Raw genomic sequence first — 20,475 nt, 5'->3', positions numbered from 1 at the left:
AACTTTATGAATGAACATTTTATAGAAGGTTCAAGTGGTGTATCAATTTCAAGTACAGCTGTTTATTAAAAACAGCTCAGAATCTATCCAGAATCGTTTCTCGATTTGCGATTCAAAGATTTATTGTTCCCAGCACTATTGAACATCCCCAGAGCCATTTTTTGCTGCGGCACCCGGGGAGTGATTAGGCGCTTACTCAAGGGCACCTCAGTTGTGGGTAATGAGGGGAAGAGAGCACTGTTCAGTCACTTTTCTACATTTCCTGCTAGTACTGAGACTCAAACCTGCAACCTTCACATTACAAGTCCGAGACTAACCATTAGGCCACAACTGACCAATTATACTAATTTCAACCCTCTCTTTTCACCATGTGGTTAAATGGCCTTCCATTTGTGAGTACATGAAGAAAAAAAAGTCCAGTGAAATTCAGTTACTCCAACCAAAATCACTATGAAATGCATACCAATGATTTATGAACTTCCCAAAAGGACCTGAATGCAGTTTGACTTTGACTCAAATGTATTTTCAGTTCATGTCAAAAAAAAAAAAAAAAAAAAGTCACTTGATAGTGTGAAAAAAAAAAAAAAAAAAAAGCCTTATGACAACTTGTTTCAAACATTTCAACAAAAACAAATGCAACCAAATGGCAGGCAAGCAAAGGTGCAGTTCAAGTGTTTAATGCAGTAACTACAGAATGCATACATACAGGAAATAAGTAGCGGAACTAAAGGCAACTACAAAGTACTACAAAATACAACACGCGGACCAATACATTTACAAAACATTCGAAATCCTTACAAAATGAGCTGTATTGGTCCTTTTTTTTTGTTCTGCAAGTTGAATCTTTGTACAAACTCCAAAGATCCAATTTACCAACAAATTTATGAATATTTCCACAATTGTACAAGTGCCAGGGAGAAGCTCCAACCCAAGATTTGTTTCCTCACAGGTGCAAAACTAGTGACCCCCCCCCCTGCAGTCCAAGACATCTGTCCGATCCTATCAGCTCACCACACTGATAGCTCTCCCCTTAAAAACCAAACCTCAAAAAGTAAAAAGAAATTAAACAAGACAGCTTCCTTAGCCACTACCAAGCTTCCAAACAAAAGTCAATCCGTCTTGAAGGCAAAAAATAATTTATGGAGAGTTTGGGGAAGCCAAACAGCAAGGAGTGAAATGTGCTCAAGCGTGCGCCTCACCTTTGACAAAGAAATACTCAAAATCCGCTCTTAAATGTCCCTTTTTAATATTTACACTGAACATTTTAAATTGTCGAGGGAGAAAAAAGTAAACCAAAAAAAAAAAAATTCTCCTCCAGTCAGATGCTGATGGCGCCCGGTGGAAGGAGAGCGGTAATCCAGTGCCGGCTGTGTGTCGATCAGATGTGCAGGGTGTTGGTGGGGCAAATGAAGGGTTGGGGAGAGGGAGAGCTCTCTCTCTCTCTCTCTGGGCACAGGAGCAGTTCCTGCAGCCTAACTGGCACCTGTTCCCTCCATCACCTGCTGGGCCTGCTTCTGCCCCATGCAGCACTGAGCTACCGACTGGAACAACCTGTAGAAAACCAAAAAAGGAAACATTACAGATCTTCTGTTGTAAAAATGCAGAAATATGGGATTGTGTCATGTTGGCCACCTTACTTCTCAATCTCTGGGGCGCAGTGCACAAAATCATGGCTCCAGAACTTAAAGGCAGGGTTCTTGATCAGCTCTATGAAGGTGATGAGCAGACCCCATGGGTGCGGCCTGTTCACAATCAGCCTCTCCAGCAGGACCCTGCACCACAATCACTTGTTAGCCAACAGACAACAACTGTTGAGTACAACACTTAAAAAAGAATTTATTAGAACTCTTGGTAATAATTTACACAAAAGGTTCCATTTGTTAACATTAGTTAATGAATTAATAATGAAAAGTTATTCTAAAGCATTTATTTAATTTAATTGTAACTAGGGCTGACCGATATATCGCATGCGATTGTCACGTGCATTTCGTCGAATGAAATTTGCAATTTCGCAAGCCGGTTCCCTGATTACCGCTAAATCGCCATCACCTGCTTTCAAATGGAGCGGCATTTAATAGACAGAGCCGTAGATCACTGATAAGCTACGCAATATCGCGTTCATTATTGAAGAAGATTCATTTTTGATAATGAACGCGATATTGCGTAGCTTATCAGTGATCTACGGTTCTGTCTATTAAATGCCGCTCCATTTGAAAGCAGGTGATGGCGATTTAGCGGTAATCAGGGAACCGGCTTTACTGACGAAATGCGCGTGACAATCGCATGCAATATATCGGTCAGCCCTAATTGTAACATTTACTAATAAATTATCAAAAGTTGTATCGGTTAACATTTAATGGAACTAAACTGGCATGAGCTAACAAGTTATATTTTTATTAACTAATGCTGACATTAATACTAACGAATTAGTTCATTCTTTAACAAATTATCTAACAATGAGCAATGTTAACTAACAGGACCTTACTGTAACGTGTCACTAAATTAATTTTAGTATTTATATTTTAAGGGGTCATGAACTGCATTTCATTTTATAAATGTTCTTTGAGTTCCACTTGTAATATCAAGATTTTTACATAAACTAATCCATCTTAATTTAGAAGTAATAAGCCATTTTATATCCTGTTTTTGACCCAGTTGTTGGAACATTCCATTTTGATGGGTGACGCATTCAAGAATTTGAAGTAAACACCCACTGCTATGATTGGGTAACAGTTTTTCATATTAAAATAATTTACATACATGTGGAATCGTTTTGAAAACTTCCGATGTTGAAAAATCTGGTTCATTTGCCAACAATGTGAAACATTTATGCGTATTACATGTGCTTTATAAGTCTTGGTTGTGGCAAATAAAGAGCAGTATCAGGTTTTAAATTAAATAAAACATGTTGTAATGTGACAATAAAAGATGTCGCTCACTGAAGCTTTTCAGGATTACAGCGAAAAGCGGCTTTGATCAAACCAAAAACAAAAGCAGCTATCTTTACGTGCTTTCTTCAATATCCAATAATCCCACATTAACCTCATAAATGCTGAATCAAAGGAAAGAACAGGAAATTACAAATATTCAGTTTGACTGTGGCACTACAGTATAAATACTTGGTACATATAAAAAGATCTATAGCGGATAAAGCAATAGTGACACATGAACACACATTAACAAAATTAAGAGAATAAACAAACTGTCTTACTGACACAATCTGACCAGAACTGTGTTAAAAAAAAAAGTTAATTTATGCTTTCTTAGGATGTTAGGATCACAAGGACAGCAATGCAAATACTTGCGACTTCAAAACGTTTTATAATCCGCAGAGGTATCTCTATTGTTTTGCTGCTGGAGTAATCCTGTCTTTGTGTCCATCTCGTATTTACAATTACATGACATGCATGATACAGTGGGCTGGGCTAAAGAGGCAATGATATACAAGTATGTGTTGATTTCCTTTGACGCACTATATGACGTAATGTGACAAAATCCGAAACGAGTCGTTCTCTGAGCTTGGTTTCAATAAAAGCTGGAGTAATGAGGCAGTTTTGAGTTCTTGAAAGATATTTTTATAGTACAATGAAATGTCAAAGATAGGAAAAGTTGATTTCTCAATTCATGACCCCTTTTAATGATTATAAATTTCTTTTAAAGCAGTCTGTTCTGTGTTGGCTAGGGAGATTGAAAATGTAAAAATGTATGAAGTATTGTCTCCGTACAAAATTGCATTTGTTATTGCAAATAAAAAAAAAAAAGTAAAAATGGAAGTAAGCACAACCAGAGTTTAAACTAATCATTTGTTAAAAGAATAAATCATTAAATGCCATACCTGGTGATCTGTTCTTGAATGGCTTCAGCGTTGGCCTCGGCAAACAGATACAGCATGGTACAACTAAAGTAGTGTGTGTGGCTGTTTGGATAACGCAGCTGATTGGCTATCGCATTCAGGAACAGATAGCGGCCTGGGAGCAGGAAAATAAGTCACAATGTAAACTAAAACTAGAGAAAGGAAAAACAAACAAACAAATAAACAACTTTTTTTGCATCTCACCTTCAGTGTCTAGATCGACTGCGAGGTTCTGGAAGATGTCCATGTGTGCTGAATGCGTGATGGTGCTCATGGAGGGAGTGCTGCCCTTGTTGTGGATGTGGGCAATGGCCTGGGTTCCAACGTACAGCACAAGAGCATTGATCAGCTGGATGTTGTAGCGGTTTCCAGGCTCGTTGGATACCTGGAGGTACAGTGAATTTGTATGCAATTATTCATTTAAAAAAAAAATAAATAAATAAAAAAAAACACCAAAATTTTAGGGTTGTGAAGTCAAGTTTGTGTGTAGACTCAAGAAAAATTTAATTAGCCTCTTCAGACAGATTTTGCAAGAACTAATGAGAATTAATGTCTTTGTGCTCAAGAGCCAAATAGGGTTGTCAAAAAAAATTTCTGTACCAAGTAGTTACTGAAATTTTAAAAATGTGACCATACCAGAATTTCCCCCTAACATTGAGCACTGTTTTTAAACGCCTCTGATTGGCCATTGTATTTACACGCTCAACAAATATGTCTGATTGGCTACAATGATCAACAGGAGCGTTTGAAAGCAGGCGTCTATCAGCGGATCCCTAATATAGATGCCAGCTTTCAAACGCTCCCGTGTATATCTGTGTAAGTGCTCTGTGAAGAGCATCAAAGATGTCTTTTGACAACGTTTTTGAAGCTTTGATCATTGTAGCCAATTACAGACTTATCAGTTGAGCACATGAACACAATGGCCACTGAAAAGCACTCAAAATGCTAGGGGGAAATGCAGGTATTGTCACATTTTTAAAATTTCATTACTGACTTGGTACCAAAATCGGTACTTTTGACAACCTTACAAATAACAACAAAAGATTAACTTACGATTCTGCTGTGAACTACCTGCAGGTTGCTGCGCAGCTCAGAGAGGAAGGTGACAGGAGAGCGGGTCTTGAGGTAGGAGTCAAGATCCTTCTTAAACTGGGATGGCATCACACCAGTGAAGTTAGTGAGGATGCGGGGAGCGATGTTGATTTCACTCAGCATATCCACCTGGTGGACACACAACAATTATTGTACACACCATAACATGACCACAAGTATACTTGAAGTTACGACTACATACTAAACTAAAGCATCACATGTGATGTCAAGTGCAACTCTTTACCTTCAGATTAGGGGTAAAGGGGTCTGGAAGCCTCATGTTGCGGGGGAAGGCACTCAGGATCAGGTTCCTCAGCTGGATGCAGTTGGGCGGGATGACATCGCAAAAGCCATAATGGTAGTCGCACAGGAATTCTGGGAAGTCATGTAGCAGGACAAGCAGCACACGAAGTGTTCCCTTGGAGAATAGAGAAAAAACAATGCAAGGTCACAAACTAATCCAGTGAACCACCAGACAGGCTTTTGAAGGCAAGACTGTGTTAATACCTTGTAGAGAATTTGCATAGGTTTGTTGAGTTCAACATTCCTTAGGAAGGGTGCAAGATACTTGAACAAGTCAATCAGCAGCTGGGCATACATTGGCCAACCCTGCATGAGAGGAAAGAGACGTTTAAGGCACAGAAGCTAGTCAGCGATTGACTGGCATGAATATGGGATGTGGTGGGACATCAGAGGTGCTCAATCCTGCTCCTGAAAGAGCCCTTTCCTGCAAAGTTTAGCTCCAAAACAACTGCCTTGGACTTTAGAGTAATCCTGAAGCCCTTTATTAGCAGTTTCATGTTTAATTATAGTCAAACTTTGCAGGAAAGTGGAGCAGAATTGAACACCCCTGATGTCTGTATCTGCTGTATGATATACCTTTTGTTGTGGGGTGTGTGCAAGCATCCTGGCAATGAAGATGCGGTGAGAGATGAGCTCCAGCCAAGCATACACAAAACCAGGTGCTTTAGTAGGCCTCAGGATGTGGAAGGTGTTGCTGAAAGAGACAATGTCCTTTAATACTCAAAAACTGACCAAAATGGTAAAGGTGTGGTCACATTAGCAAACTTTCTCAAAAAAAAAAAAAAAAAAGGTCCATTATCTATTGTCAATAGTGATGTATGAAGCCCAGCTCACACAGAAGTCACTTTCAAACCAGGCATGTTGGTAAATGCAACAAATACATGTTACTGTTGCCAAATCTGTGTGGGAAAGATTTTTCACCCACATGGCTTCCTATTGAAATGACTGGAATTTTGCCCATGAAAATTGGCCGAACGACAATAAATCTGACCAGATCTTAAGTCTAAAGCCACGTGCTTACCAGAAGGCAGTGAGCGTCTGGAAGTTGATGGTCTCCAGCACATGCTCTGGTGCATTAAGCTCCAGCAGAAGCATGATGAAGATTCGGTGGTATGGAAGCTGCTGGAACTCAGTCTGCCTTACATCGTGATCCTGGATCAACACACCCACCACAATGCCCAGAACCTGAACCATGACAAGAAATGCAGCATTAAATCAAGACCTACAAAACAATATGTCCTTCAAAAAAAGTGTGTCAACATTGAGCCACAAACCGCTGTAAGCATTCCAACCTTGTTGAGGAGGTTGATTTTGGTGACCGTGTTGGTCGCTTCTCCGGAGTGTTTGACCAGAAGGGCAATGAGCCGAACAAAAGCATCCAGGTTATGGTAGCACTTCGCCCTGATGATAGCAGGGCTTGTGGTGGGGTGCTGCTGTTCGGCTTGAGCGCGGTAACTGATCTCCACGCACATCTCTGTGCACAGCCGGAAGAAGCGAGTGATGAGGTCGTCGGTCTTCAGGATGCCCTGCTGGTGCATCTGTGAAAGAACAATGCAGGAGTGAATGAAGTAATGCAGGCCAATTCTAGCCTTGAGAAAACAAGTTGGGGACTCAAAACTGGCTAACCTGTCCAACAAATGCAGAGAAGGCCTTAGTGCTGTCCCTTCCTGCAGCTGCTGAGTGGTACAGGTTGACCCATTCTCTCAGCAGGTACTCTGCCTTCTCTCTAAGACCTGGTGGGTCATCATACTCAGAGGCTTGAGAAATCCCAGAGTGCATCATGAAGTTTGGCCCACCATGGTGACGATCGATCATGGCCTCGTAGTTGGAGCGGACAACATCCATCAGCTGGGGCAAACTAGTGGTTACACAGAAGTTGTCCAAGTTACTTAAATGTTCAGTAACAAAATGGACATTCAGTTCAACCAGTAGCATAAGTGGCATCTTACCCTTCAGGAGCGTTGGCTCTGGAGTGGGCACTGGTCCTCATCAACGTCTCGATGGTGTGGAAGAGATCTGCCTCTGTGATGTGGCTCACGCTGCGTTCGTCAACCAGCAGGAGCTTCACTAGCTGCATGGCGAATGCCACGGCCATGTAGTTCAGACCGTTCTCCATGGACTGAAAACACAGGAGTGTAAGAATCCACTCATTTACATCTATTTTCTTTGAAGTCCTAGAGACACTGTTCTCACCTGAGCCAGGTGCATGTCGTACTGCTGCATGTTGACCAGGTGGTTTCTGATGAGGAGCTCTACGGCCTCAACGTTGTACTTGTATTCATCTCTGCACTCAATCAGGCATCTGCAGGGTGCATAGAAGAAAACGTTAGGACCTTTGAGGTCCATCTATGCCTGTGACTAACAAGTTTACGTCACAGTTGCAATACTGGCCTGGTGATTTGTTTGTTGCACCACTGTGGGCCGTAGGCACGACCGTCCTGTAGAGCTTTCAGCACCAACAGGTGGCACTCCCTGTAGCTTAGCAACAGATCAGTATCAGCGCCACTGGTGGCATCTAGCAGACCCTCCACAGCCTGAGAGCAAGCAAGCAGAAGAGATGTTAGATTTTTTTTTTAAGATTTATTTTTGTCATTTTTGCCTTTATTATGATAGGACAATAAGCAGACAGGAAGCAAAGCGGGGGAGAGAGGGGACGGGATTGGGAAAGGACGGTTCGCCCAAAGTGCAACTGCGCTATATGTCGGCGTGCTGCCCACGAGGCTATCGGCACCGACAAGACACATTAGATTTAAGCTGAGACCATATAGCAGGGGTGTCCAATCCTGGTCCTGGAGGGCTAATGGTCCTGCAGAGTTTAGCTCCAACACATTTGCCTGGAAGTTCCTGGTGATCTTGAAGACCTGCTAAAAATCTTCAGAACAGTGGCCCTCCAGGAGCAGGATTGGACAACACTGTTGTATAGGGTTGTTCCCCAAGTTTTTCCCCCAGAGACTATCTAACCTTTTGCAAAAGGCCCAGGGCAGCAATGCCATCCCGGGAGTTCCTAGCCATGACAACTGCCTCCAGGAGGCTGCGTATGGCCTGGGTCTGTGGATTCATGGCCAGCGCAGGTGGAATAGCGTGCAGGTGCTGCTCCAGGTCCGAAATGCACTTATCATAGATGTGAGCCACATCATCAGTGGGCCATGCCTGTTGCTGCAATGCAGAAAAAGAACCTGTGAGTGAGCTACCCAATGTGACAACCAAACAAAATCTCTTCAAGAAAGACAGGAGCTCTACCTTCATTGGTTGGGCAAGGAAACCAGTGGGCTGAGACAGGTCGTTACTGGGTAGGAAGCCAGGAACGTTTCGGGCAAACTCCTCATAAACAGCCAGCTGTTTAGGATCCACTCCACCGACCTGAAGAGGAGCAGCAGGTCAGAATCTAACACTGACAGAGAACAGTACATCAACTCGACCTTAGAGAAGTATGCAAAGAGCTCTCACCTTCAGTCTGATTTGCTCTGGCATACGCTCTGCCTGATAGGTGAGTACCATGGGATCACAATAGCGGCGGCCTTCTTGGCGAGCGTGCTTCCTCAGCTCAAATTCCTGTAAGAAAGAAATTCATCAGATTATACTAGAAAAGCAACTGTTGCTCAACTGATGTAACAATTAGGACAGTACGCAAGGACTTACAGTTGCCAGTCTCTTGTCCATCTCAGGTCCAGCTTTCTCCACTGCTGTCTTTTGGATAAAGCAACATGCAAGCTCACAGTTGTCCTGTGCGATGCGAGCAGCCGCCTCTTCCATCATCTCTCTCTGCTGGGGTGTGGGAGCCTGAAATGTATGTTCATCCAGTCAAAATTCTTAAAGTGACTAGAAGTCTTGATTTAGAATGAGAGAAAGTTATTCCCTACCCTAAGAGCTGCTGCAAAGCTGTTCTTCAGGTTGGTGGCGATGCTCATGAGCAGCGGCTCTCTACAGGTGATCATGGCCATGCCGGCTGTCAGGTTACGCATCATGTGGTGGGCAGCTACGCGCATGTGAGACTCTTCAGAGTCTAGTGCAAAGTCTTTCCGGACTATCTGCTCGCAGGTGGTCATGGCGATCTTGATTGATCGGTCCACCACTGGATGCACAAGCTCCTGTACGGCACGCTCGATTGCTGGTCTCACGCACTGCTTCAGCTGAGGGTGGGCCTGCAGCAGTGGAATCTATAGAAAAACAGTGAAGAAAAGGTAATGTACAATTTAAAAGTATTCAACATTAAATAGCATAAATTGGCTTTAAATAGTGTGAGACTAACGTTAACATTGATGTTGATGTGCGGGGCAAGGCCAGCCAGAGCATACACATTGATGTCATGGTAGCTGAACTGTGGTGTGGGTGGCCCCGTGGCAGTACAGGTTGTGGTGGTGGCCGGAGTCGAGGGAGCAGCTGTAAATGAAACAGAGTCTACTGATGGTTAAACAGGAAATCAAAAACTATAGAAAAAGAACGCAACTTACAACATGCCTGTTTTAGTGTTATACCTGTAGTAACTATAGGCAGCATCTCTTCAGGAGGCTTGGTCTCTTTCTTTGGTGCAGAGAGCTGCTCCTCTAAATTCTTCAGCTTCTCTTTGTCTCTCAGCAGGTTTCCTGGCTTCAGCTCACTGATGTCCAGAGACAGATTCTTGCAGAGCACCTCGATCTCAAACTTGAGGTTAAGCTGTAACAAAAGAATTGAGTGACTGCGTTGAAACACCACTAGATGCTTATGCACCATTAAGCTTAGCATCAATGAGAAGTGACTGACCTTTAAGTCATGTTCTTGGTGGAGCTCAGCCAATACATTCATGATGCCCATGGTCCAAGGGTTCTGCGGTCTGAAGATCTACAAAACAGAGCATCAGTTGTTAAGAGGTTATGTCCAGGTAATTGCAAAACTGACCCACACCTCAACACCTGACAGCAAGACTGGGAGAGAAAATTAAATGATTACCACACTCCGCAGACTTGATTCCAAGACTTTGGCCACAAAGGGGACAACATACAGTAACTCCTGCTGGCCTTTCACATAAGCCTCCAGCAAGAGAGACTTCAGCTCCAGATCCTATAAAATAGAGCAAATCAATGCGGTCACACTGCTGTTACAAAAACTTACTGGATCCGTTTTCGAAACATCTATAAATGTTTCAAGCACAGGTGATAAAAATGAACTCACTGTGTAAAGGATGGGTTTGTTTTTAGCTAGGGTGATCATTCCAAGCCAGTGACCCAGATTCTTCAGCAGGGATCGATCTGAGAAGTTAGCAGCTGCCTTATCAGAGGTAAGAAGGACCTGAGAGAAAAAAAAAACAAAAAAACAACAACAATGAAGTGATCATAACATAGCTATGCCTCCGTTTTTTGTCCTTAAATGTGTTATTTTTCAAAAATGTTACCTTGATGTTTCTGTAAGTCTCATTGAGAACCATTTTAACAAACTCTGGGTTTTTCAGTGTGTCCAGGAAGTTAGAATACAGGCTGTGGAAGTTGGGCTCAATGCTGACACGCTTCATGACCAGGTACTGAGAGACCCAGGGCATGAATTCTTCTTTCACAGTCTCTTTCAGCTCCTCCACCTTCAAACAAACAGAAAGAGATGGTTTAGGAGTTAAAAGCACAAACGTCTGATATAAAATGCAGCACGCTAATCATATAAATTGTAAAAACAAACCTTTTGGGACATGTTTGATTGGGACAAGTTGTTGAAGATGAATGCAATCTTCTCCTGAACATTCTCTGGGGGCTCAACGATCCTTTCAGTCTGGTCTGTGGCCACCAACAAGGTGTCAATGTTTGTGGTGTTGATTGAAGGCTGTGGAGGAAATTAAAACGTCAAATAACAGATGAGTGCATCTTAGACCAATGGTAAATTCAAGAAAATTACATTTATGGAACAGTGACTATGTTCACTTACTGGCACATCCTTCTTCGGTCCAACAGCTGTAGGTCTCGTGATGGTGGTGGTTTTGGCAACGGTGGTGGTCGTGGTGGCTGTGGTCACTAAGGTGCTGGCTTGGCCAGGTTGGGGGGCTTTAGGGGTCTGAGACTGAGCTTGAGCCTGGGCTAGAGCCAGGCTACCTGGGGTGGTAATTGAGCCTTGCATCTTCACAGGAGGGTCTCTGGACTGCTGGCCATACTCTATATACTACACACAGAAAATGGACAACATACAACAGGACACTTGTTCAGTTGGAAGTTTAACCAACTAGCGCAGAGTGAGAAATTATGGGAAGATGCTGTGGGCATCTACCAAAATAAAATGGAAAAACTAGGTTACCTCTTGTAAATGGTGTGGGAACTGCAGGAAATGGGCTATTGACGCCAAGTGCTGACAGTACTGGGGATAGTCCTTCAGTCTGAGGAAGAGAGTGGCTCAGATTTAAAACAAATACACAACTCAGTTTATCAAGATATGTTCCAAATGAGATCTTTATTGTATATTGTATGACAAAGTAGTGGCAGTACCTATTTTTAAATCTATCTAGTGCAGCAATCCCAAAGTAATACATCTTTGATCCATAAGGTTTGCGTAAAGCTTCCAGCACATATCGTAAGGCTAAGCCCAGCGCCATGTACGTCACCAGGCCCTTCTCAATGATTCCCCCAAAGAGGCATGCGGTGATGTGCAGCTCTTTGTCTGGATACTGAGGGAAGAATCGGTACTCCTCAAACAGATTCCTCAGCATGCAGTTAAAAACTTCACGTTCCCGCTTGATGTTAGAGTCCTTAAATCTCTGCAGCATTTCCAGCACCTACATTGAAAGAATAAGTATGATTTTGAAAGCTGCACCTGAGAGATTAGAGTTGAGGCATTAGGAATGAGCAAAAATGCCATTCTACCCGTTCAGTTCCTTTTGCTGATCTCACCTCATCCACAGACATTGTGGGGTGTGGCGGATGGTTGTAGATGCGCTGGAAATAGCTGTTTGCTTCATCGTCAATCTCCTTACTAAAGTGCTGGTTTGCCTCTGGCCACACCTGAGAAAGGTCAGCTACAACATAGAAAACTCTTGTTACCTCACAATTTTTTTTTTTTGTTTGTTTTTTTTAAATCACTTAATTTGTAAAAAGATTGCCTAAAGCTGAGAAAACAAAACAGAAGTTCCTGGCAAACAGCTTGTTTTCCTTCATAGGTCTAATGGAAGAAAACTGATGATATTTTCACACGGATCCAAACTAGTTGCCAAGAACATCTTGCAGTAATGTAGACTGACCTGTATTTCCTCTTGGATTCTAATGATACTTTTTTTTTTGGCCCGGCAATGAAAATTACACCGATTAAAGACACTTTGAAATGCATGTCAAAAGGACTTTTGTGAGAAACTGAGGGCCAATTTTGAGAGGAAATACAGCTTGAGGCACCTGGCACTCTCTCAGCCACACCACCACTTACAGGCCTTCATCTTACTCTGCTGAAATGTGGGCGGGTTTAGCCCCGGTGTGCTCATCTTCCTGGTGCCGAAGGGATCGCTGCTGACGGCGGGCATTCCCAAACCTGAGCCAAGCCCAGTCAAGCTTGTGCTCAGAGGACCTTGAGAAGCAGTTCAAGAAATTTGTTGAAATTCTAATGCATTTGTAAATGAAAACAAACTATGATAAACAATAGTTCAGCCTCAATAAGTTCTGGACCAGAGTGTATAAATTCACAGTAGTCTCACGGTACCTTGGAGCTGCGAAGAGAGGGGGTTGATTCCTGGGAAAGCTGTGCTGGGGTTTGGGTTTGGTAGGTTTGAGAAGGCTTTGGCTGGGGATTGGGGATTACTAAAGGCAGAGCCCTGCAGGCTGGGGAATCCTTGCATGCTCGGGGTATGAGAGGTGGATGAGACACCTAGACTCAAAGAGCCCATCGCAGAGAGAGGGTCCATCTGGAATACAACAGGGCAGATGTAAGTACAACACCATTGAATGCAGTTCAGAGATTTTTGACACTAATAGCCATCTTCAGTCAGTAAGTAAGGTCAGTTACTTGAACAGGTGAGATAGCATCTAAGCTGCTGGTGCTGGGAGCTCGTCCCTTTGGCAGGACTCCTGGTGGCGGCTGCCGGGCCTTGTTCATCACATTGCTACAGTTGGCCACCATGGTCAAGATTGTCTCTGACAGCTCTTGAGACACACTCCTGCTCAAACAATCCAACAAAACCAGGTGTTTAACAGCAACCCAAGCATTTTCTTGAAATGTTTAGGAACATGTGCAAGGCTCTATACACACCCAGCACAAGACTGCAGACATGCAAGCATTGTAGCCAGTGTTTCAGGAGGAAGTTGAGCACTCTTCGGCTGGTCTTTCTCTGGGGCCAAACCACCCATGATGGAGGGACATCGTCTCTTCAGGAACGTGACGCACGCTTGGATGAACGGCTCCTAACAGACGAAGACAGAACATGTCAGTCTTTCGTGTACATTTGCTTAAAATTCAAATACACTGCCAGTCAAAAGTTGAGATAAGATTTTTAATTATTGGAAACAAATCAATTCTTTAGTTATTTTTTCAGAACGGATGTATTAAATTGATTATAAGTGATAGTAAAGACATTTAGAATGTTACAACCAGTGTTGGGAAAAGTTACTTTTAAAAGTAATGCATTACAATATTGCGTTACTCCCTAAAAAAGTAACTAACTGCGTTACTTAGTTACTTTTTATTGAAAGTAATGCGTCATTACTTTTGCATTGCTTTTTCTCATCTGGGGTCAGTCAATAAATGGGAAAACAAAGTAACTTGCATTACTTATTTGAAAACGTAACTCAGATATTTTGTCTTCAATTTAAAAGTAATGTATTACTTTACTAGTTACTTGAAAAAAGTAATCCGATTACATAACTTGCGTAACCCAACACTGTATAAGCAGTATATTTATAACAAGATTTCTATTACAAATATTACACGGCATGAAAAAAAAATGAACACCAAACCAGCATATTAGAATGATTTCTGAAGGATCACATGACACTAAAGACTGGAGTATTGGCTGCTGAAAAATTTGCTTTGCCATCAGACATTTCATTTTAAACTGCAATAATCTTACAATTATCACTGCTTTTAGTATATCAAATAAATGCAGCCATGGTAAGCGCAAGAAACTTAAAAATAAATAAATCCTTACCGACCCCAAACTTTTGAACAGTAATGCAAATATGAATGCACACTTACCCCGTGCTCTCGTATTTTGTCAGTGAGCCATTTGTCAAGTTTGAGGTATTCACGGCGAGAGGCAAGTGCAGCAAGGTCAATAACAAAGGCAAATGGAGTACCATTCAGCAGCATCGATAGAGACTGCAATGAGATTTAAAAAAAAAAAAAAGGAGAGAAAAGAGAAAGAATTAAAAGAAACAGTTTTGCTTAAAAACTGGTTCACAGTTTCCAAAGCTAATATCTATTCCTCGTGATGCAGGTGCAGGAGTTGAGAAGATTAGTACCTTCAAGTCTTGAGCCACATCCAGGATGCGAGATAGCTTGGCCTGGTCGTATTGCTCTCCTCTCATGTACCACTCGGCCATAGAGTGCATGATCAACTGGCGGATGGAGGGGGACTGGCCCTGGAAACATAAGCCAGGCACATATTAGTACACAGTGACACCCTAAAGGAACTTTGTGCCTCTTCATATAAATGTCAAATCCACTCACCTGTCCATGCCAGGCATAGTGCAAGATGATAGCAGAGTTGGGGTGGTTGCCCAGGAAGATGGGCATGAGGGTGGAGATGAGCTCATGACGCAGGGTGTGCCAGGAGGTGCTGATCTGCAGCAGCGCCAGCACCAGCATGTCTGGGCAGTGCTTGATGGGGAAGCTAAAGAGCTGCTTCACCTGTTCATAATGCCCAACTTCAGAGAGGCGCAGGAGGCTCTCCACTAGGTCCAAGCTCTTCCTGTTGACCAAAGTGAAAGGAGAAGATATTAAGCATACAGATGGACCAAACAGTCACTTTTTAGAAACACTAGATTGTCTTAAATGGCTCAACACTAACCATGTGGCTATCTCTCTGTTGTCATCCTCGGGTGGGGCCTTCAGGATGTCAATGGCAACCGTATGACAGGGGTAGTCAGCAAAGCAGAACACTTCAGGACTCATCAGGGAGTGCTGAATGAACGATAACTGGAGAACAGAACAGCGGGGATTCAATATGCCATTTCATTTCCAATGCAAACTTCTGGACGAGTAATTTAATATGATTTGGCAACAATTAAAAACTTTTTTACCTGTCCTTCTGCATGCTTCCATGGTCTGTAGATGAGATCCACTGGGAACACCTCCATTCCCAGACCCCTCTGGACCCCATAGACCACTATCTGAAGACCCTTACTGTCCCGGATCAGAAAGCCTGGGTGATCAAGCTCATAGGTCACCTCTTTAAAATTCAGATTGGGGTTCTGAGGAGAACAAGCAGAGTCAAATAGTGATAAAAATGTGGGAAACTTTAGCTGCCTACTAACATTTGACCTGGTAAAGCATCTAAAATTAGAACTGCATGATTAAATTAAAACAAAATCAAAAACATAATGGCCCGGTTTCACAGACAGGGCTTAGGCTAAGCCAGGATTAGGCCTTAGTTCAATTAGGGTATTTAAGTAGCTTTTATAAACGTACCCTACAATAACACATTATTGGTGTGGATCTTGAGACAAAAAAATGGCTTTGACATTTTAAGATATGTCAGTACAAGTTGCTTTCAGTTAAAGCAGCTCAAACAAGCAATTTAGTCTAGGACTAGCTTAAGCCTTGTCTGTGAAACTGGGGGTATATGGCTTATTACTTAAACATGCACTGCAATATATATTGCATATATGCAAATATATGCACTCTGATCTAATTTCTGTCGCTTATAACAGTGTTGTCAGATGTAGGTCTTTCAGTGAGTTTACTGAAATTGTAAAAATGCGACGCTTTGAGCGCTGTTGAGTGGATTCATAAACACTTCTTATTGGCCATTGTGGTTACGTGCTCATCAGATGTGTTTGTTTGGCAACAATGATCACTGAGCGCTTACACAGATACACCCGATTTCAAATTCAAACACTTACGCGTGCTTTCAAACGCTCCCGTGCATTGATCATTGTAGCCAATCACATATATGTTAAGTGCAAAAACAACGGCCAATCAGGCGTTTATGAATATGCTCAACAGCGCTTAAAAGCATTGCACCGAATTGCAACCATCTTCCCAAAATTGTAATAAGTGCTTACAAAGTTTTAAATGGCTCTCCGCCAACATACAAATACATCATTGATATATAATCCATTTTTGCCAAATTATGTTGCCCTATAAACAAGCACAGCAAACATGGAGCTTTTTTAAAATGGTAATTTTTTTAAAATGCAGCAATAATTTATCAGAAAAATTTTGAATTTTTATTTATCAAACTGTGCAGTCCCATTTAAAATAAGAACCTTACCACTTCTTTGACCACATCAATCAGAACTTCAACATTCCAGGTGTGGGCCTGAGAGCCATCACTCTTGTCCTTCCCATCACTCCAGATCCCTCCACCCACTGGATTGGAAATGGACTACAGATACACAAACCAGTTACTCAAACCTGCTCACACTACCTAATCCATGTTTAATCAAGCTTTGTTACAACAGAAGTCCAGCATAACCAAAAAACACGCCCAGACAGGGAATGTACCTGTAGGCCAATGCCGTCGGACAGGCCGGAGTGAGTGCGGGCCATCATCCCCAGCACTCTGGCCACCTGACTGGCTGTCACCTCTCGCACCCCATACTGCAGGATTATGTTCCTGCACTCTTCGACACTGGGGACACAATTAATCAAAACATTAGAATCCCTTTAAATGTCAATACCACATTCACTGCATAAGTGCATGTCAAAATCCTTCAGAAAAAAAAAAAAAAAAAAAAAATAATACAAATTTAAATTTCGGGTGATCTTCTCCATTTAATTTGTTCATACCTCGCACAAAAGCCATAGCCAACTTCTTGCATGAAGTCAGCAAGGGAACTCTCCATCATGGTCTTATTTAAATCTGCAGAGTCTGGCAGGATCCTGTCCATTAGAATGTCCCGTTTGTCAGGGTACAGCAGTGGTGCGAGCACCACAGGACAGCGCTCCTGCGGGAAATCTGGGACACAAACAAAAAACACAGGACTAAATGACTCTAGAGCACAGCATGAGAACCGATTCCAATCCAAAGACCTATCCAAACATAAAGAAACTATTTTCTAGTATATTTTTCCACTAACCTCTGCACAGTGTTTTGAGGAACGCGTCAATCTGCTCTTGTCCGACTCCGCTCGAGCCCTTCTGACCGAACAGAAGATGGGAGAGGAGCAGATGCAGAACCTCTATGGCAATGTCTTGGAAGCCACCTTCCTGATTCCCTCCGAGGTCCGCGTCCACGTACGAGCGGAGAAGGTCAGGGAGCTTCTGCTTCACAAATTGAGCAGCTGTGAAAGCAAGAAACCAGGGTTTGTCACGCCGAAAATGTTCGAGAAGCATCTAAGGCCGCAGAAGTGAAACTGAAAGATGAATAATTCATGAAGTGAACACGTACCAAACCCTCGAAGGTCTGCGTTGCTGGAGTTCAGCAGAGCAAGGCCAAAAATCACCTGGTGAAAGCAAAAGATTTAGTTCTCACATTCATTTGATGAATTTATTTTGAAATATATTAGAAAGCTTACCTCTTGAACCTTGCTTAGCTTGAGAACTTTACTCAGCTGAGTAAATAAATGAGGTGATGGTTTCAAACTCTACAAACAAACAGACATGCAACCAATAAACTAAAATGTACAATAAACAAGCACTTAAATCACAAAACTGGCATTGAATATAAAAAGTTAAATATGAAAGGCAGATGAACAAACCTTTTGATAGTGCAGGGGATTGTCAATGGCGTAGCAAAGCGTTGAAATAAAATTTGGCTTCGTAATAAGAGACACACACTCCTGGATCAGAAATTGTGTCTGAAGCAAATAAGAGATGGGAAACACCACATTAAACAAATACTGAAACTAATAAGCTTTTATTTTTGATGAACAGTCTCCATTTTCAAAGCAGAAGCTACATTTATTACCTGGTGGAAATCTTTGCCACTGCTTTTACCATCGCCACTGAAATCCACATGGGAAAAGAGACAGCGTAATAAATGCCGGTCTGCCTCAGGGCCGTGACGATTCACAATCTGAGAAAAAGTGCATCAGATTTGTCAGTACCTTTAGTTTGCTTATGAAACTAAATGTTCACATTATATCACAGGTTAAAATCTGATAACTAAAGTTCAGACAGAAAGCAAAAATGCAATTTATTTTTGTTGCATATCCAGATTTTATCCATAAAAAGGTTTTTGAAAGTCTGGACAGCAAAAAAACGTGATTTTTTCAAATCTGATTCAAACCACAATTCAGTCTCAGTCTGGAGGCTCAAATCAGATTTCAAACTCTTTTGCGTCACTTAACAACGATAGCATCGAAACTGTTGGACAGAAATGCCGGAAGAATTCATTTGGCGTTCAAATGGTATGTCCAAAGATTTCGGCATTTTCCTGTGTGACGGAGCAACTCAACAGGGAGCTTATTTGGAGAGCTAGATGATCCGTTTTGAAAAAGCCTCATCACATACGTGGGTAAGCCTACGTAGTTGCCAAAGCAACCCATGCAGATAGGTTGATTATGTCTGGACACACAAATCTTATTTGATCACTTACAATAAATAGCGTGGACAGAGTCTGCCTGAGATGATCCGATTTGAGAAAAAATCCAATTTGCCTGGAGTCTGAACATAGCATAAGTGTAAGTTATGACACCAAAACACTCACATGTTGTATTTCCTGCTGGCTGGCTCTGTAGTTTTTCTTAGTTAAATTGTCCACCAGGTAGCTGATTTGAGACAAAGCCAGCGAGAGCGAGTCAAGATTCATTGCTGGTTGGGGCGGAAGCAGGCGGCCGAGCCCGGCGCAAAATCACCATTATTCCCCTTTAGTCACTTCAGTGATAGGTTACTTCTGTCGGTCCCCCCCCCCCAAAAGGTGTGAAAAGTGTCTGGTGTCCAACAAGCAGAGTCTCTGGGTGGATGCTGATTCCAAGTAATGTCCTTCAGTGCAATTCTTAGTGTAACATCTGGACAAACATATTAGAAAGGGCAAGTTAAAATGCGAGCACAGTAAATCTTCAGTTGCTGCATAAAACAATATTTCAACAACATATATTAAAGGGACAGTTCACCCAAAAACACACGGCCATCTGCTTGTTCCAAACCTGTATGACTTTCTTACTTCTATGGAACGCAAAAGATGATATTTTGAGAAATGTCTCATTTTTGGTCCATATAGTGGAAGTCAACATACCATCTTTTGGGAACTTTCTTCTGTGGAACTCGAATGACGTACTACACATTCAATGCATTTCAACGCCTAATGCAGCGTAAGGCATGTGGAGGGGTAATCACTGATGAGCGACCAAACGGTTTGTCGGATCAGTGTGCTAAAATAGGATAAAATCTCATATTTAATAGTATTTATAGCACCTAACATAAAACAGGCTGAAGGAATGATTACCTCAAAATGTACCTACGTGTGCAAGTTTGAGGGCTTTTATTTAAATTAAATATATACAACTCTTTAGCTATTGCCACGTGCCAGTGATTATCCCTCTGTGTGCCAATGTTGGCAAGCTTGGAAGCATTGCTGACCCCTAGTCTAATGTATTATGCTGCCTTCATGTGCTCTCAAAATTATCATCAATATGAGTTTCCTAGGTAAAAATTGCAGATGAACACCTTGAAAGCAAAGAGCTTGAAATCACAACTTCAGAAATGGAAGTCATCAAATTTCCTATACCACATGAAGGCAGCATAAGGTTATTTTGTCAGTCTGACTGCCACTTCCCCTCTGCTATATAAGGAAAGCTGCAACAGTTGAATGCATTAAGTAACATTCCATGTTTAGTTTAGTTTGGAATTTCCTTTTTGGAATTTTCAGTTTGAACACTATTATAAATTATATAGAATAATGCATTCGTATACTAATTAGGGTGCACCTATACAGGTTTGGAAAGACATGACGGTGAGCAAATTTTTGGGTGAACTGTTTCTTTAAAAACTTTCAACATACAATTCATTAAAACCTTACAATATAACAGTAAATTAAGCCAATTTAAACTTTAAAAAGGTTTCAGAACTCCACTTCCAAATTTTCAGTCACTTTCTGTTTTATTTTTAACACACTGAGGGGAACTAAACGGTACAGCTGCAAAACCGGAAGTCATGTACACTCAGACTCTCACAGGCCTTGACTAAAGTTGAAG

The 20,475-nt window shown here is 42.0% G+C and overlaps 1 protein-coding gene across 9 annotated transcripts in view; it reads right to left on the bottom strand.

Moving 5' to 3' along the window:
- Positions 1 to 626: 626 nt before the first annotated feature.
- cnot1 (CCR4-NOT transcription complex, subunit 1) overlaps positions 627 to 20,475 on the bottom strand; it is a 21,360-nt gene continuing 1,511 nt past the window's right edge. The window contains exons 2-49 of one of the 9 annotated variants that reach the window (XM_067379432.1): positions 18,990 to 19,290; positions 18,249 to 18,356; positions 18,040 to 18,138; positions 17,857 to 17,925; positions 17,730 to 17,784; positions 17,419 to 17,622; positions 17,129 to 17,297; positions 16,844 to 16,970; positions 16,611 to 16,724; positions 15,418 to 15,588; positions 15,186 to 15,313; positions 14,846 to 15,086; positions 14,638 to 14,757; positions 14,372 to 14,494; positions 13,430 to 13,581; positions 13,187 to 13,337; positions 12,884 to 13,085; positions 12,629 to 12,751; positions 12,061 to 12,212; positions 11,686 to 11,972; positions 11,498 to 11,576; positions 11,135 to 11,365; positions 10,892 to 11,032; positions 10,617 to 10,796; positions 10,397 to 10,513; positions 10,175 to 10,285; positions 9,989 to 10,066; positions 9,724 to 9,901; positions 9,498 to 9,646; positions 9,109 to 9,405; positions 8,888 to 9,028; positions 8,696 to 8,800; positions 8,489 to 8,608; positions 8,210 to 8,404; positions 7,640 to 7,782; positions 7,442 to 7,550; positions 7,198 to 7,367; positions 6,875 to 7,106; positions 6,523 to 6,786; positions 6,270 to 6,433; positions 5,825 to 5,942; positions 5,453 to 5,554; positions 5,190 to 5,363; positions 4,925 to 5,074; positions 4,058 to 4,238; positions 3,836 to 3,968; positions 1,638 to 1,772; positions 627 to 1,551 (exon numbers count right to left, since the gene is read on the bottom strand). In XM_067379432.1, coding sequence (XP_067235533.1) covers positions 1,473 to 1,551; positions 1,638 to 1,772; positions 3,836 to 3,968; positions 4,058 to 4,238; positions 4,925 to 5,074; positions 5,190 to 5,363; positions 5,453 to 5,554; positions 5,825 to 5,942; positions 6,270 to 6,433; positions 6,523 to 6,786; positions 6,875 to 7,106; positions 7,198 to 7,367; positions 7,442 to 7,550; positions 7,640 to 7,782; positions 8,210 to 8,404; positions 8,489 to 8,608; positions 8,696 to 8,800; positions 8,888 to 9,028; positions 9,109 to 9,405; positions 9,498 to 9,646; positions 9,724 to 9,901; positions 9,989 to 10,066; positions 10,175 to 10,285; positions 10,397 to 10,513; positions 10,617 to 10,796; positions 10,892 to 11,032; positions 11,135 to 11,365; positions 11,498 to 11,576; positions 11,686 to 11,972; positions 12,061 to 12,212; positions 12,629 to 12,751; positions 12,884 to 13,085; positions 13,187 to 13,337; positions 13,430 to 13,581; positions 14,372 to 14,494; positions 14,638 to 14,757; positions 14,846 to 15,086; positions 15,186 to 15,313; positions 15,418 to 15,588; positions 16,611 to 16,724; positions 16,844 to 16,970; positions 17,129 to 17,297; positions 17,419 to 17,622; positions 17,730 to 17,784; positions 17,857 to 17,925; positions 18,040 to 18,138; positions 18,249 to 18,356; positions 18,990 to 19,091 — 7,173 coding nt within the window. In that variant the 5' untranslated portion in view covers positions 19,092 to 19,290 and the 3' untranslated portion in view covers positions 627 to 1,472. Of the gene's footprint in view, positions 1,552 to 1,633; positions 1,773 to 3,835; positions 3,969 to 4,057; positions 4,239 to 4,906; positions 5,075 to 5,189; positions 5,364 to 5,452; positions 5,555 to 5,824; positions 5,943 to 6,269; positions 6,434 to 6,522; positions 6,787 to 6,874; positions 7,107 to 7,197; positions 7,368 to 7,441; positions 7,551 to 7,639; positions 7,783 to 8,209; positions 8,405 to 8,488; positions 8,609 to 8,695; positions 8,801 to 8,887; positions 9,029 to 9,108; positions 9,406 to 9,497; positions 9,647 to 9,723; positions 9,902 to 9,988; positions 10,067 to 10,174; positions 10,286 to 10,396; positions 10,514 to 10,616; positions 10,797 to 10,891; positions 11,033 to 11,134; positions 11,366 to 11,497; positions 11,577 to 11,685; positions 11,973 to 12,060; positions 12,213 to 12,628; positions 12,752 to 12,883; positions 13,086 to 13,186; positions 13,338 to 13,429; positions 13,582 to 14,371; positions 14,495 to 14,637; positions 14,758 to 14,845; positions 15,087 to 15,185; positions 15,314 to 15,417; positions 15,589 to 16,610; positions 16,725 to 16,843; positions 16,971 to 17,128; positions 17,298 to 17,418; positions 17,623 to 17,729; positions 17,785 to 17,856; positions 17,926 to 18,039; positions 18,139 to 18,248; positions 18,357 to 18,989; positions 19,291 to 20,475 lie in introns of those variants that run through there. The other 8 variants (XM_067379431.1, XM_067379436.1, XM_067379429.1 and 5 more) reach the window with 8 other exon arrangements.

The sequence above is a fragment of the Chanodichthys erythropterus genome, chromosome 24 (assembly GCF_024489055.1).
Source record: "Chanodichthys erythropterus isolate Z2021 chromosome 24, ASM2448905v1, whole genome shotgun sequence".
NCBI classification, from domain to species: domain Eukaryota; kingdom Metazoa; phylum Chordata; class Actinopteri; order Cypriniformes; family Xenocyprididae; genus Chanodichthys; species Chanodichthys erythropterus.
The sequence above is the reverse complement of the archived record's forward strand: the minus strand, read 5'-3'. Positions and strand labels throughout refer to the sequence as shown.